The sequence below is a fragment of the Oncorhynchus mykiss genome, chromosome 32 (assembly GCF_013265735.2).
Source record: "Oncorhynchus mykiss isolate Arlee chromosome 32, USDA_OmykA_1.1, whole genome shotgun sequence".
NCBI lineage: Eukaryota > Metazoa > Chordata > Actinopteri > Salmoniformes > Salmonidae > Oncorhynchus > Oncorhynchus mykiss.
The window spans coordinates 1,403,466-1,422,151 of NC_050572.1; the positions used below are offsets into that span (position 1 = coordinate 1,403,466).

Sequence of the window (18,686 nt, forward strand, 5' to 3'; positions counted from 1 at the left end):
CAGATCATTGATAAGTTAACCAAGGCATCGTTAGACCGTATCAGATTGTTGATAAGTTAAACAAGGCATCGTTAGACTAAATCAGATAATTGATAAGTTAACCAAGGCATCATTAGACCATATCAGAGCATTGATAAGTTAACCAAGGCATCGTTAGACCATATCAGATTGTTAATAAGTTATCCAAGGCATCGTTAGACCGCATCAGATTGTTGATAAGGTACCCAAGGCATCGTTAGACCATATCAGATCATTGATAAGTTAACCAAGGCATCGTTAGACCATATCAGATTGTTAATAAGTTAACCAAGGCATCGTTAGACCATATCAGATCATTGATAAGTTAACCAAGGCATCGTTAGACCATATCAGATCATTGATAAGTTAACCAAGGCATCGTTAGACCATATCAGATCATTGATAATTTATCCAAGGCATCGTTAGACCATATCAGATCATTGATAAGTTAACCAAGGCATCGTTAGACCATATCAGATCATTGATAAGTTAACCAAGGCATCGTTAGACTATATCAGATTGTTGATAAGTTAACCAAGGCATCGTTAGACCATATCAGATAATTGATAAGTTAACCAAGGCATCGTTAGACCATATCAGATCATTGATAAGTTAACCAAGGCATCGTTAGACCATATCAGATCATTGATAAGTTAACCAAGGCATCGTTAGACCATATCAGATCATTGATAAGTTAACCAAGGCATCGTTAGACCTTTTCAGATCATTGATAAGTTAACCAAGGCATCGTTAGACCGTATCAGATCATTGATAAGTTAACCAAGGCATTGTTAGACCATATCAGATCATTGATAAGTTAACCAAGGCATCGTTAGACCATATCAGATCATTGTTAAGTTAACCAAGGCATCGTTAGACCTTTTCAGATCATTGATAAGTTAACCAAGGCATCGTTAGACCGTATCAGATCATTGATAAGTTAACCAAGGCATTGTTAGACCATATCAGATCATTGATAAGTTAACCAAGGCATCGTTAGACCATGTCAGATTGTTGATAAGTTAACCAAGGCATCGTAAGACCCATAATGTATCAGCAAAGGTCTGATGCGACAGATGAAGGAAGTTGTGACATATTCTAACCTACAGATTCCAATGGACACTGAAAGATAAGGCCGTTTTAGCTAGCATTCTGGTTAAACACAGTCTAAGCCAGACATTGATTCTACAGTACCATTCATGTTAGATTTAGCAGACCCTTGACAGACTGCAGCCTAACACATTACGTTATTCTGTAGGCTAATGTTTTGTTTTGTTTTTTTTTAAGGTTCACATGATTAGCTTTCCTAATCCTGTCCAAAATCGCAACCTATTCCCTAAAAAGTGCACTATAAGCATATAGGGTGCCATTTGGGAGACACTCCCGATGTGCCTGTGTATCTGACCTGTCCAGCCCTCTGCAGGTTTCCAAAGTGGACATCAGGGATGAAGAGTACAGGCTGGGCCTCCAGGTCAGTCATGGTCTTGAAGTAGGTGGTGTCAGGCTTCTTAGGGAGAGTTATCACCCCTAGTCCTCCATCCTTCCCTGGAACACACAACAGTAGTGAGATCACATGGATTTCCATCAAAGGAAATATAGACCTGTGTTGTGTAAGCAGACACATACAAGGACATCTCCAGCCCAATCCCTCAGCATTTTACAAAAACAGTGGAGGGGTGGCCACTTTCTTATTGTTTTAAGTGCAGATTGCCACTTTAAATCACTTCAAAACAAGACAAATGCAACACTGTTTCTTCACCTATGATGTCTTGGTATAATTTTAGCCTGAAACGTTAGGATGTATATGTTAGGATGTATACCACCAAGTGCAGGGAAAAGTGTAAGTAAAAGTACAGGCAACAATACAGGTACAAGTGCAGGTAACAATACAGGAACAGTACAGGTAACAATACAGGTAACAATACAGGTAACAGTGCAGGTAACAATACAGGAACAGTACAGGTAACAATACAGGTACCAATACAGGTAACAATACAGGTAACAATACAGTTAACAATACAGGTAACAATACAGGTAACAATACAGGTAACAATAGAGGTAACAGTACAGGTAACAGTACAGGTAACAGTGTAGGTAACAGTACAGGTAACAGTACAGGTAACAGTGAAGTTAAAGTTGTAGGTAACAGTACAGGTAACAGTGTAGGTAAAGTTGTAGGTAACAGTACAGGTAATAGGGTAGGTAAAGTTGTAGGTAACAGTACAGGTAACAGTACCGGTAACAGTACAGGTAACAGTACAGGTAACAGTACCAGTAACAGTACAGGTAACAGTGAAGTTAAAGTTGTAGGTAACAGTACAGGTAACACTGTGGGTAACAGTGTAGGATACAGTACAGGTAACAGAACAGGTAACAGCACAGCTAACAATACAGGTAACAGTACAGGTAACAGTACAGGTAGCAGTGTAGGTAAAGTTGTAGGTAACAGTACAGGTAACAGTGTAGGTAAAGTTGTAGGTAACAGTACAGGTAACAGTGTAGGTAACAGTACAGGTAACAGTACAGGTAACAGTGTAGGTAACAGTACAGGTAACAGTACAGGTAACAGTGTAGGTAAAGTTGTAGTTAACAGTACAGGTAATAGGGTAGGTAAAGTTGTAGGTAACAGTACAGGTAACAGTACCGGTAACAGTACAGGTAACAGTACAGGTAACAGTACAGGTAACAATACAGGTAACAATACAGGTAACAGTACAGGTAATAGTGTAGGTTAAGTTGTAGGTAACAGTACAGGTAACACTGTGGGTAACAGTACAGGTAACAGAACAGGTAACAGCACAGCTAACAATACAGGTAACAGTACAGTTAACAGTACAGGTAACAGTACAGGTAGCAGTGTAGGTAAAGTTGTAGGTAACAGTACAGGTAACAGTGTAGGTAAAGTTGTAGGTAACAGTACATGTAATAGTGTAGGTAACAGTACGGGTAACAGTGTGGGTACTAGTACAGGTAACAGTACAGGTAAAAGTACAGGTAACAATACAGGTAACAATGTAGGTAACCGTACAGGTAACAATACAGGTAACAAAACAGGTAAAAGTGTAGGTAAAGTTTTAGGTACCAGTGTAGGTAACAGTACAGGTAACAGTGTAGGTAACAATACAGGTAACAGTACATATAACAGTGTAGGTAACAGTACCGGTTAACAGTGTAGGCAACTTTACAGGTAACAGTATAGGTAACAGTACAGGTAAGAGTGTAGGTAACAATACAGGTAACAGTGTAGGTAACAATACAGGTAACAGTATATATAACAGTGTAGGTAACAGTACAGGTAACAGTACAGGTAACAGTGTAGGTAACAGTACAGGTAACAGTGTAGGTAACAATACAGGTAACAGTGTAAGTAAAGTTGTAGGTAACAGTATATATAACAGTGTAGGTAACAGTACAGGTAACAGTACAGGTAACAGTGTAGGTAACAGTACAGGTAACAGTGTAGGTAACAGTGCAGGTAACAGTGTAGGTAACAGTACAGGTAACAGCGTAGGTAACAATACAGGTAACAGTACATATAACAGTGTAGGTAACAGTACAGGTAACAGTGTAGGTAACAGTACAGGTAACAGTGTAGGTAAAGTTGTAGGTAACAGTACAGGTAATAGGGTAGGTAAAGTTGTAGGTCACAGTACAGGTAACAGTATAGGTAACAGTATAGGTAACAGTACATGTAACAGTACAGGTAACAATACAGGTAATAGTACAGGTAACAATACAGGTAACAGTACAGGTAACAATAAAGGTAACAATACAGTTAACAGTACAGGTAACAATACAGGTAACAGTGTAGGTAAAAATACAGGTAACAGTACATATAACGGTGTAGGTAACAGTACAGGTAACAATGTAGGTAACAGTGTAGGATACAGTACATGTAACAATACAGGTAACAGTGTAGGTAACAATACAGGTAACAGTGTAGGCAACTTTACAGGTAATAGTGTAGGTAACAGTACGGGTAACAGTGTGGGTAGTAGTACAGGTAACAGTACAGGTAAAAGTACAGGTAACAATACAGGTAACATTGTAGGTAACCGTACAGGTAACAATACAGGTAACAAAACAGGTAAAAGTGTAGGTAAAGTTTTAGGTACCAGTGTAGGTAACAGTACAGGTAACAGTGTAGGTAACAGTACAGGTAACAGTGTAGGTAAAAGTACAGGTAACAGTACATATAACAGTGTAGGTAACAGTACAGGTAACAGTGTAGGTAACAGTACAGGTAACAGTGTAGGTAACAGTACAGGTAATAGGGTAGGTAAAGTTGTAGGTAACAGTACAGGTAACAGTACCGGTAACAGTACAGGTAACAGTACATGTAACAGTACAGGTAATAGTGTAGGTTAAGTTGTAGGTAACAGTACAGGTAACAGTGTAGGTAATAGTGTAGGATACAGTACAGGTAACAAACAGTACAGGTAACAGTGTAGGTAAAGTTGTCGGTAACAGTAGAGGTAACAGTACAGGTAACAGCACAGGTAACTAACAGAACAGGCAACGGCACAGGTAACAATACAGGTAACAGTACAGGTAATAGTTTAGGTAAAGTTGTAGGTAACAGTACAGGTAACAGTGTAGGTAACAGTGTAGGTAAAGTTGTAGGTAACAGTACAGGTAACAGTGTAGGTAAAGTTGTAGGTAACCGTACATGTAATAGTGTAGGTAACAGTACGGGTAACAGTGTGGGTAACAGTACAGTTAACAGTACAGGTAACAGTGTAGGTAACAGTGTAGGTAAAGTTGTAGGTAACAGTACAGGTAACAGTGTAGGTAAAGTTGTAGGTAACTGTACAGGTAATAGTATAGGTAAAGTTGTAGGTATAGTTGTAGGCAAAATTGTAGGTAATAGTGTAGGTAAAGTTGTAGGTAACAGTACAGGTAATTTAGTGACTAACCTTTAGTCTTCCTGCGGTTCTGTTTCCTTTCCTCATCTCTGATCTTCCTCTCAGCTCCCTGGAACACACAAACATATTAATGATTGGATGGCTGGATTAATAAATGAATGACTGGATGGATGAATAAATTAAAATGTAGATGGATGGATGGATTAAAAAATGAATGAGTGGTTGGTTGGATGGATAAATTAATATGTGGATGGATGGATGGAGGGATTAATAAAGAATGAGTGAACGGATGGTTGGATTAACCAATAAATAAATTGACGGATGGATGGATAAAAAAAATGAATGGGTGGACGGATGTATGTATGAATGTATTTATAAATGAATGAGAAGATGTATAAATTAATGAGTGGAAGAATGGATTATTAAATGAATAAGTGATGGAAGGATGTATGGATTGGTAAATGAATGAATGGATGGATAAATTAATAAATGTATTTTTGAATGGATGGATGGTTTAAAAAAATTAATGACTGGATGTATGTGTAACGTTTGTCGTTGGGAGAGAGAGAGGAGGACCAAGGTGCAGCGTGGTAAGTATTCATATTCTCTTTTAATCAAAACGAATACTCGAACAAAAAACAATAAAACACGAGAACGAAACGAAAACAGTCCTGAACGGTGAAATACTAACACAGAACAGAAAATAAACACCCACGCAACACAAGTGGGAAAAGGCTACCTAAGTATGATTCTCAATCAGAGACAACTAACGACACCCGCCTCTGATTGAGAACCATACCAGGCCAAACGCAAACACAACATAGAAAACGGAACATAGACCACCCACACAACTCAAGCCCTGACCATACTAAAACAAAGACATAACAAAATAACTAACCGGTGTAGGCCATCAATCTAAATAAGAATTTGATTTTAACTGACTTGTCTATTTAAATAAAGGTTACATAAAAAAAATGAATGCGTGGATGGATGGATAATTAAATGAATAAGTGGATGGATGGATTAATAAATGAATAAGTGGATGGATGGATTAATAAATGAATAAGTGGATGGATGGATTAATAAATGAATAAGTGGATCGATGGATTAATACATGAATAAGTGGATGGATGGATTAATAAATGAATAAGTGGATGGATGGATTAATACATGAATAAGTGGATGGATGGATTAATACATGAATAAGTGGATGGATGGATTAATAAATGAATAAGTGGAGGATGGATTAATAAATGAATAAGTGGAGGATGGATTAATAAATGATTAAGTGGATGGATGGATTAATAAATTAATAAGTGGATGGATGGATTAATAAATGAATAAGTGGAAGGATGGATTAATAAATGATTAAGTGGATGGATGGATTAATAAATGAATAAGTGGAGGATGGATTAATAAATTAATAAGTGGATGGATGGAGTAATAAATGAATGCGTGGATGGATGGATTAATAAATGAATAAGTGGATGGATGGATTAATAAATGATTAAGTGGATGGATGGATTAATAAATGAATAAGTGGATGGATGGATTAATAAATGAATAAGTGGATGGATGGCTTAATAAATGAATAAGTGGATGGATGGATTAATAAATTAATAAGTGGATGGCTGGATTAATAAATTAATAAGTGGGTGGATGGATTAATAAAAGAATAAGTGGATGGATGGATTAATAAATGAATAAGTGGATGGATGGATTAATAAATGAATAAGTGGATCGATGGAAGGATTAATCATTGAATGTGTGGATGGATGGATTAATAAATGAATAAGTGGATGGATGGATTGATAAATGAATAAGTGGATCGATGGAAGGATTAATCATTGAATGTGTGGATGGATGGATTAATACATAAATAAGTGGATGGATGGATTAATAAATGAATAAGTGGATCGATGGATTAATAAATGAATAAGTGGATCGATGGAAAGATTAATCATTGAATGTGTGGATGGATGGATTAATACATGAATAAGTGGATGGATGGATTAATACATGAATAAGTGGATGGATGGATTAATAAATGAATAAGTGGAGGATGGATTAATAAATTAATAAGTGGATGGATGGATTAATATATGAATGAAGATACGGATGGATAAATAAATTAGTGAGTGGATGGATCGATGGAATAATATATGAATGTGGGGATGGATAGATGGATTGGTGGATTAATAAATGAATAAGTGGATGGATGGATTAATAAATGAATAAGTGGATGGATGGATTAATAAATGAACGAGTGGATGGATGGATGGGTGGATTAATAAATGAATAAGTGGATGGGTGGATTAATAAATGGGTTGAGTGGATGATGGATGGATCAATAAATGAATGAGTGGATGATGGATGGATTAACAAATTAGTGAGTAGATGGATGGATGGATTAATAAATGAATGAGTGGATGGATGAATAAATTAAAATGTAGATGGATGGATGGATTAAAAAATGAATGAGTGGTTGGTTGGATGGATAAATTAATATGTGGATGGATGGATGGAGGGATTAATAAAGAATGAGTGAACAGATGGTTGGATTAACCAATAAATAAATTGACGGATGGATGGATAAAAAAAATGAATGGATGGACGGATGTATGTATGAATGTATTTATAAATGAATGAGAAGATGTATAAATTAATGAGTGGAAGAATGGATTATTAAATGAATAAGTGATGGAAGGATGTATGGATTGGTAAATGAATGAATGGATGGATGAATTAATAAATGTATTTTTGAATGGATGGATGGTTTAAAAAAATTAATGACTGGATGTATGTGTAACGTTTGTCGTTGGGAGAGAGAGAGGAGGACCAAGGTGCAGCGTGGTAAGTATTCATATTCTCTTTTAATCAAAACGAATACTCAAACAAAAAACAATAAAACACGAGAACGAAACGAAAACAGTCCTGAACGGTGAAATACTAACACAGAACAGAAAATAAACACCCACGCAACACAAGTGGGAAAAGGCTACCTAAGTATGATTCTCAATCAGAGACAACTAACGACACCCGCCTCTGATTGAGAACCATACCAGGCCAAACGCAAACACAACATAGAAAACGGAACATAGACCACCCACACAACTCAAGCCCTGACCATACTAAAACAAAGACATAACAAAATAACTAACCGGTGTAGGCCATCAATCTAAATAAGAATTTGATTTTAACTGACTTGTCTATTTAAATAAAGGTTACATTAAAAAAATTAATGCGTGGATGGATGGATAATTAAATGAATAAGTGGATGGATGGATTAATAAATGAATAAGTGGATGGATGGATTAATAAATGAATAAGTGGATGGATGGATTAATAAATGAATAAGTGGATCGATGGATTAATACATGAATAAGTGGATGGATGGATTAATAAATGAATAAGTGGATGGATGGATTAATAAATGAATAAGTGGATCGATGGAAGGATTAATCATTGAATGTGTGGATGGATGGATTAATACATGAATAAGTGGATGGATGGATTAATACATGAATAAGTGGATGGATGGATTAATAAATGAATAAGTGGAGGATGGATTAATAAATGAATAAGTGGAGGATGGATTAATAAATGATTAAGTGGATGGATGGATTAATAAATTAATAAGTGGATGGATGGATTAATAAATGAATAAGTGGAAGGATGGATTAATAAATGATTAAGTGGATGGATGGATTAATAAATGAATAAGTGGAGGATGGATTAATAAATTAATAAGTGGATGGATGGAGTAATAAATGAATGCGTGGATGGATGGATTAATAAATGAATAAGTGGATGGATGGATTAATAAATGATTAAGTGGATGGATGGATTAATAAATGAATAAGTGGATGGATGGATTAATAAATGAATAAGTGGATGGATGGCTTAATAAATGAATAAGTGGATGGATGAATAAATTAAAATGTAGATGGATGGATGGATTAAAAAATGAATGAGTGGTTGGTTGGATGGATAAATTAATATGTGGATGGATGGATAGAGGGATTAATAAAGAATGAGTGAACAGATGGTTGGATTAACCAATAAATAAATTGACGGATGGATGGATAAAAAAAATGAATGGATGGACGGATGTATGTATGAATGTATTTATAAATGAATGAGAAGATGTATAAATTAATGAGTGGAAGAATGGATTATTAAATGAATAAGTGATGGAAGGATGTATGGATTGGTAAATGAATGAATGGATGGATGAATTAATAAATGTATTTTTGAATGGATGGATGGTTTAAAAAAATTAATGACTGGATGTATGTGTAACGTTTGTCGTTGGGAGAGAGAGAGGAGGACCAAGGTGCAGCGTGGTAAGTATTCATATTCTCTTTTAATCAAAACGAATACTCAAACAAAAAACAATAAAACACGACAACGAAACGAAAACAGTCCTGAACGGTGAAATACTAACACAGAACAGAAAATAAACACCCACGCAACACAAGTGGGAAAAGGCTACCTAAGTATGATTCTCAATCAGAGACAACTAACGACACCCGCCTCTGATTGAGAACCATACCAGGCCAAACGCAAACACAACATAGAAAACGGAACATAGACCACCCACACAACTCAAGCCCTGACCATACTAAAACAAAGACATAACAAAATAACTAACCGGTGTAGGCCATCAATCTAAATAAGAATTTGATTTTAACTGACTTGTCTATTTAAATAAAGGTTACATTAAAAAAATTAATGCGTGGATGGATGGATAATTAAATGAATAAGTGGATGGATGGATTAATAAATGAATAAGTGGATGGATGGATTAATAAATGAATAAGTGGATGGATGGATTAATAAATGAATAAGTGGATCGATGGATTAATACATGAATAAGTGGATGGATGGATTAATAAATGAATAAGTGGATGGATGGATTAATAAATGAATAAGTGGATCGATGGAAGGATTAATCATTGAATGTGTGGATGGATGGATTAATACATGAATAAGTGGATGGATGGATTAATACATGAATAAGTGGATGGATGGATTAATAAATGAATAAGTGGAGGATGGATTAATAAATGAATAAGTGGAGGATGGATTAATAAATGATTAAGTGGATGGATGGATTAATAAATTAATAAGTGGATGGATGGATTAATAAATGAATAAGTGGAAGGATGGATTAATAAATGATTAAGTGGATGGATGGATTAATAAATGAATAAGTGGAGGATGGATTAATAAATTAATAAGTGGATGGATGGAGTAATAAATGAATGCGTGGATGGATGGATTAATAAATGAATAAGTGGATGGATGGATTAATAAATGATTAAGTGGATGGATGGATTAATAAATGAATAAGTGGATGATGGATTAATAAATGAATAAGTGGATGGATGGCTTAATAAATGAATAAGTGGATGGATGGATTAATAAATTAATAAGTGGATGGCTGGATTAATAAATTAATAAGTGGGTGGATGGATTAATAAAAGAATAAGTGGATGGATGGATTAATAAATGAATAAGTGGATGGATGGATTAATAAATGAATAAGTGGATCGATGGAAGGATTAATCATTGAATGTGTGGATGGATGGATTAATAAATTAATAAGTGGATGGATGGATTAATAAATGAATAAGTGGATCGATGGAAGGATTAATCATTGAATGTGTGGATGGATGGATTAATACATAAATAAGTGGATGGATGGATTAATAAATGAATAAGTGGATCGATGGATTAATAAATGAATAAGTGGATCGATGGAAAGATTAATCATTGAATGTGTGGATGGATGGATTAATACATGAATAAGTGGATGGATGGATTAATACATGAATAAGTGGATGGATGGATTAATAAATGAATAAGTGGAGGATGGATTAATAAATTAATAAGTGGATGGATGGATTAATATATGAATGAAGATACGGATGGATAAATAAATTAGTGAGTGGATGGATCGATGGAATAATATATGAATGTGGGGATGGATAGATGGATTGGTGGATTAATAAATGAATAAGTGGATGGATGGATTAATAAATGAATAAGTGGATGGATGGATTAATAAATGAACGAGTGGATGGATGGATGGGTGGATTAATAAATGAATAAGTGGATGGGTGGATTAATAAATGGGTTGAGTGGATGATGGATGGATCAATAAATGAATGAGTGGATGATGGATGGATTAACAAATTAGTGAGTAGATGGATGGATGGATTAATAAATGAATGAGTGGATGGATGAATAAATTAAAATGTAGATGGATGGATGGATTAAAAAATGAATGAGTGGTTGGTTGGATGGATAAATTAATATGTGGATGGATGGATGGAGGGATTAATAAAGAATGAGTGAACAGATGGTTGGATTAACCAATAAATAAATTGACGGATGGATGGATAAAAAAATGAATGGATGGACGGATGTATGTATGAATGTATTTATAAATGAATGAGAAGATGTATAAATTAATGAGTGGAAGAATGGATTATTAAATGAATAAGTGATGGAAGGATGTATGGATTGGTAAATGAATGAATGAATGGATGAATTAATAAATGTATTTTTGAATGGATGGATGGTTTAAAAAAATTAATGACTGGATGTATGTGTAACGTTTGTCGTTGGGAGAGAGAGAGGAGGACCAAGGTGCAGCGTGGTAAGTATTCATATTCTCTTTTAATCAAAACGAATACTCAAACAAAAAACAATAAAACACGAGAACGAAACGAAAACAGTCCTGAACGGTGAAATACTAACACAGAACAGAAAATAAACACCCACGCAACACAAGTGGGAAAAGGCTACCTAAGTATGATTCTCAATCAGAGACAACTAACGACACCCGCCTCTGATTGAGAACCATACCAGGCCAAACGCAAACACAACATAGAAAACGGAACATAGACCACCCACACAACTCAAGCCCTGACCATACTAAAACAAAGACATAACAAAATAACTAACCGGTGTAGGCCATCAATCTAAATAAGAATTTGATTTTAACTGACTTGTCTATTTAAATAAAGGTTACATTAAAAAAATTAATGCGTGGATGGATGGATAATTAAATGAATAAGTGGATGGATGGATTAATAAATGAATAAGTGGATGGATGGATTAATAAATGAATAAGTGGATGGATGGATTAATAAATGAATAAGTGGATGGATGGATTAATAAATGAATAAGTGGATCGATGGAAGGATTAATCATTGAATGTGTGGATGGATGGATTAATACATGAATAAGTGGATGGATGGATTAATACATGAATAAGTGGATGGATGGATTAATAAATGAATTAGTGGAGGATGGATTAATAAATTAATAAGTGGAGGATGGATTAATAAATGATTAAGTGGATGGATGGATTAATAAATTAATAAGTGGATGGGATGGATTAATAAATGAATAAGTGGAGGGATGGATTAATAAATGATTAAGTGGATGGATGGATTAATAAATGAATAAGTGGATGGATGGATTAATACATGAATAAGTGGATGGATGGATTAATAAATTAATAAGTGGAGGATGGATTAATAAATTAATAAGTGGATGGATGGAGTAATAAATGAATGCGTGGATGGATGGATTAATAAATGAATAAGTGGATGGATGGATTAATAAATGATTAAGTGGATGGATGGATTAATAAATTAATAAGTGGATGGATGGATTAATAAATGAATAAGTGGAGGGATGGATTAATAAATGAATAAGTGGATGGATGGATTAATAAATTAATAAGTGGATGGATGGCTTAATAAATGAATAAGTGGATGGATGGATTAATAAATTAATAAGTGGATGGCTGGATTAATGAATTAATAAGTGGGTGGATGGATTAATAAAATAATAAGTGGATGGATGGATTAATAAATGAATAAGTGGATGGATGGATTAATAAATGAATAAGTGGATCGATGGAAGGATTAATCATTGAATGTGTGGATGGATGGATTAATAAATGAATAAGTGGATGGATGGATTAATAAATGAATAAGTGGATGGATGGATTAATAAATGAATAAGTGGATCGATGGAAGGATTAATCATTGAATGTGTGGATGGATGGATGGATTAATACATAAATAAGTGGATGGATGGATTAATAAATGAATAAGTGTATCGATGGATTAATAAATGAATAAGTGGATCGATGGAAGGATTAATCATTGAATATGTGGATGGATGGATTAATACATGAATAAGTGGATGGATGGATTAATACATGAATAAGTGGATGGATGGATTAATAAATGAATAAGTGGAGGATGGATTAATAAATTTATAAGTGGATGGATGGATTAATATATGAATGAAGATACGGATGGATAAATAAATGAGTGAGTGGATGGATCGATGGAATAATATATGAATGTGGGGATGGATGGATGGATTGGTGGATTAATAAATGAATAAGTGGATGGATGGATTAATAAATGAATAAGTGGATGGATGGATTAATAAATGAATAAGTGGATGGATGGATTAATAAATGAATAAGTGGATCGATGGAAGGATTAATCATTGAATGTGTGGATGGATGGATTAATACATAAATAAGTGGATGGCTGGATTAATAAATGAATAAGTGGATCGATGGATTAATAAATGATAGAGTGGATCGATGGAAGGATTAATCATTGAATGTGTGGATGGATGGATTAATACATGAATAAGTGGATGGATGGATTAATAAATGAATAAGTGGAGGAGGGATTAATAAATTAATAAGTGGATGGATGGATTAATATATGAATGAAGATACGGATGGATAAATAAATTAGTGAGTGGATGGATCGATGGAATAATATATGAATGTGGGGATGGATGGATGGATTGGTGGATTAATAAATGAATAAGTGGATGGATGGATTAATAAATGAATAAGTGGATGGATGGATTAATAAATGAACGAGTGGATGGATGGATGGGTGGATTAATAAATTAATAAGTGGATGGGTGGATTAATAAATGGGTTGAGTGGATGATGGATGGATCAATAAATGAATGAGTGGATGATGAATGGATTAACAAATTAGTGAGTAGATGGATGGATGGATTAATAAATTAATGAGTGGATGGATGGATGGATGGATGGATGGAGATTAATCAATTAATGAGTGGCCCAGGGTTGTCTGGGTTTGGCCGGTGTAGGCCATCAATCTAAATAAGAATTTGATTTTAACTGACTTGTCTATTTAAATAAAGGTTACATTAAAAAAATTAATGTGTGGATGGATGGATTATTAAATGAATAAGTGGATGGATGGATTAATAAATTAATAAGTAGATGGATGGATTAATAAATGAATAAGTGGATGGATGGATTAATAAATGAATAAGTGGATGGATGGATTAATAAATGAATACGTGGATCGATGGAAGGATTAATCATTGAATGTGTGGATGGATGGATTAATACATGAATAAGTGGATGGATGGATTAATAAATTAATAAGTGGATCGATGGAAGGATTAATCATTGAATGTGTGGATGGATGGATTAATACATGAATAAGTGGATGGATGGATTAACAAATGAATAAGTGGATCGATGGAAGGATTAATCATTGAATGTGTGGATGGATGGATTAATACATGAATAAGTGGATGGATGGATTAATAAATGAACAAGTGGAGGATGGATTAATAAATTAATAAGTGGATGATGGATGGATTAATAAATGAATAAGTGGATGGATGGATTAATAAATGAATAAGTGGATGGATGGATGAATAAATTAATAAGTGGATGGCTGGATTAATAAATGAATAAGTGGATGGATGGATTAATAAATGAATGCTTGGATGGCTGGATTAATAAATGAATAAGTGGATGGATGGATTAATAAATGATTAAGTGGATGGATGGTCGGATTAATAAATGAATAAGTGGATGGATGGATTAATAAATGAATAAGTGGATGGATGGATTAATAAATGAATAAGTGGATGGATGGATTAATAAATTAATAAGTGGATGGCTGGATTAATAAATTAATAAGTGGATGGATGGATTAATAAATGAATAAGTGGATGGATGGATTAATAAATGAATAAGTGGATGGATGGATTAATAAATGAATAAGTGGATGGATGGATTAATAAATTAATAAATGGATGGATGGATTAATAAATGAATAAGTGGATGGATGGATTCATAAATGAATAAGTGGATGGATTTATTAATAAATGATTAAGTGGATGGAAGGATTAATAAAGTGGATGGATGGATTCATTAATGAATAAGTGGATGGATTTATTAATAAATGAATAAGTGGATGGATGGATTAATAAATGAATAAGTGGATGGATGGATTAATAAATTAATGCGTGGATGGATGGATTAATAAATGAATGCTTGGATGGCTGGATTAATAAATGAATAAGTGGATGGATGGATTAATAAATGATTAAGTGGATGGATGGACGGATTAATAAATGAATAAGTGGATGGATGGATTAATAAATGAATAAGTGGATGGATGGATTAATAAATTAATAAGTGGATGGATGGATTAATAAATGAATAAGTGGATGGATGGATTAATAAATTAATAAGTGGATGGCTGGATTAATAAATGAATAAGTGGGTGGATGGATTAATAAAATAATAAGTGGATGGATGGATTAATAAATGAATAAGTGGATGGATGGATTAATAATTGATTAAGTGGATGGATGGACGGATTAATAAATGAATAAGTGGATGGATGGATTAATAAATGAATAAGTGGATGGATGGATTAATAAATGAATAAGTGGGTGGATGGATTAATAAAATAATAAGTGGGTTGATGGATTAATAAATGAATAAGTGGATGGATGGATTAATACATGAATAAGTGGATGGATGGATTAATAAATGAATAAGTGGATGGATGGATTAATAAATTAATAAGTGGGTGGATGGATTAACACATGAATAAGTGGGTGGATGGATTAATAAAATAATAAGTGGGTGGATGGATTAATAAATGAATAAGTGGATGGATGGATTAATACATGAATAAGTGGATGGATGGATTAATAAATGAATAAGTGGATGGATGGATTAATAAATGAATAAGTGGATGGATGGATTAATAAATGAATAAGTGGATCGATGGAAGGATTAATCATTGAATATGTGGATGGATGGATTAATAAATGAATAAGTGGATCGATGGAAGGATTAATCATTGAATGTGTGGATGGATGGATTAATACATGAATAAGTGGCTGGATGGATTAATAAATTAATAAGTGGATGGATGGATTAATAAATGAATAAGTGGATCGATGGAAGGATTAATCATTGAATGTGTGGATGGATGGATTAATACATGAATAAGTGGATGGATGGATTAATAAATGAATAAGTGGATGGATGGATTAATAAATTAATAAGTGGATGGATGGATTAATAAATGAATAAGTGGATGGATGGATTAATAAATGAATAAGTGGATCGATGGAAGGATTAATCATTGAATATGTGGATGGATGGATTAATACATGAATAAGTGGAAGGATGGATTAATAAATGAATATGTGGATGGATGGATTTATAAATGAATAAGTGGATCGATGGAAGGATTAATCATTGAATGTGTGGATGGATGGATTAATACATGAATAAGTGGATGGATGGATTAATAAATGAATAAGTGGAGGATGGATTAATAAATTAATAAGTGGATGGCTGGAGTAATAAATTAATGCGTGGATGGATGGATTAATAAATGAATACGTGGATCGATGGAAGGATTAATCATTGAATGTGTGGATGGATGGATTAATACATGAATAAGTGGATGGATGGATTAATAAATGAATGCGTGGATGGATGGATTAATAAATGAATGCGTGGATGGATGAATCAATAAATGAATGCGTGGATGGATGAATCAATAAATGAACGAGTGGATGATAGATGGATTAATAAATTAGTGAGTGGATGCATGGATGGAGATTAATAAATTAATGAGTGGCCCAGCATTGTCTGGGTTTGGCCAGTGTAGGGCATCAATGTAAATAAGAATTTGATTTTAACTGACTCGTCTATTTAAATAAAGGTTACATTTTTAAAAAATGAATTTGTGGATGGATGGATTAATAAATTAGTGAGTGGATGCATGGATGGAGATTAATAAATTAATGAGTGGCCCAGCATTGTCTGGGTTTGGCCAGTGTTTGGCCGGCATCAATGTAAATAAGAATTTGATTTGAACTGACTTGTCTATTTAAATAAAGGTTACATTTAAAAAATAATGAATTCGTGGATGGATGGATTAATAAATGAATAAGTGGATGGATGGATTAATAAATTAATAAGTGGAGGATGGATTAATAAATGAATAAGTGGATGGATGGATGGATGGATGGATGGATTAATAAATGAATAAGTGGATGGATGGATTAATAAATGAATAAGTGGATGGATGGATTAATAAATTAATAAGTGGATGGATGGATTAATAAATTAATAAGTGGATGGCTGGATTAATAAATTAATAAGTGGATGGATGGATTAATAAATGAATAAGTGGATGGATATTGATTAATTAACTAATAGATGGATGGATTAATAAATAAACGAGTGGATGGATGGATTAATAAATACATGAGTGGATGGATGGATTTGTGATGCAGCTTCACATCCAACAGCACTGATGATAATTATTACAGTTTGAAACTAGTCTCACCAGACTCTGTGAGAAAATATTGCAATTCTAGTTGATTGTTTAACATGCCGAAGCCACCAGGAGGATGCAGAGAGTCAGAAACTCTGGGATGTATTCTGAGATTCTAACAGTATAGGGGAGGATGAATCATAGGGCAAGGAGGAGATCTGAAGATCAAAAAGCAACTCTTCAGGACTAAAAGTTAATTAGTGAAGTGGGTCATGACGGAGCTAGAGATCAGAGGTCAGAGAGAGAAACTCACCTTGTCACAGAAGACCTTGATCTGAGAGTAGGCTCTGTGGAGTGGCTTGTTGCTGCGGTTGTTGTAACTGTATGTGTCAATCTGGATCATCAGAGGAAGACCCTTCACCCCCTTCTGAGACGAGAAGTCTGTACTTAGACAGTTCACTGTGATAAAGATCTAACCAAATCAGAGGGACAGAACAAATTAGATTCCTGCAAACTGACCAATCAGAGACAGAGCAGTGGCAGTCAGTTCTATTCAGCTAGAACCAGGCAAACTACTACTAACCTATATCTCAGTTGGCACATCTTCCAAATACAACAGCATATTCATATTGACTAAATATCAAACCGTACAAAGCGTGGGAAGCATATTACTACATGTTGTTACGTAAGAATAGGGCCAGCTCCTAATGTTCAATGGCTGTGGTGTCTCATACAAGTTAGCCAATCTGTTTTAGTAAGGCTTTTCTCCAATAAGGAAGACACAGAACAGAGCATAACAGAGCTGGGATGTGCTGAGACAAGCCATGGTCGCAACATTATGTCTGCCCCAGGGCCACAGCATACCGCAGAGAAAATAGAATAAACTCAAATGTTTCTTCTTTTTACATTTTAGACTACTAAATCAGTCCTGTTTTCTTTTCTCTCACAACAGTACTCCCTGAACCATCATGTGTTATTTGCCCCCCCCCCCCCCCAGACAGTGTATTGCGTTTATGTGAATAGAGGCTATAACCTCTGTAGAAACAGGCCTTGGCAGCCAGAGTGGGCCAATAGAAGCTAAAACCTCTGTATTAATAGGCCTTTTAAAGCCCTCTTGATCTGTGAAGCAAAACTATGGGTGCTGGAGGTCGTCTGGAGGAGCTCCAGG

General features: G+C 34.4%; 1 protein-coding gene across 1 annotated transcript in view; it reads right to left on the bottom strand.

The window, feature by feature from the left end:
• The window catches only part of grhl2b (grainyhead-like transcription factor 2b), a 96,066-nt gene that overhangs the window by 29,729 nt on the left and 47,651 nt on the right, over positions 1-18,686 (bottom strand). Inside the window, exons 9-11 of the mRNA XM_036971234.1 lie at positions 17,832-17,990; positions 4,935-4,992; positions 1,424-1,563 (exon numbers count right to left, since the gene is read on the bottom strand). Of these exons, the coding sequence (XP_036827129.1) occupies positions 1,424-1,563; positions 4,935-4,992; positions 17,832-17,990 (357 nt within the window). The remainder of the gene's footprint in view (positions 1-1,423; positions 1,564-4,934; positions 4,993-17,831; positions 17,991-18,686) is intronic.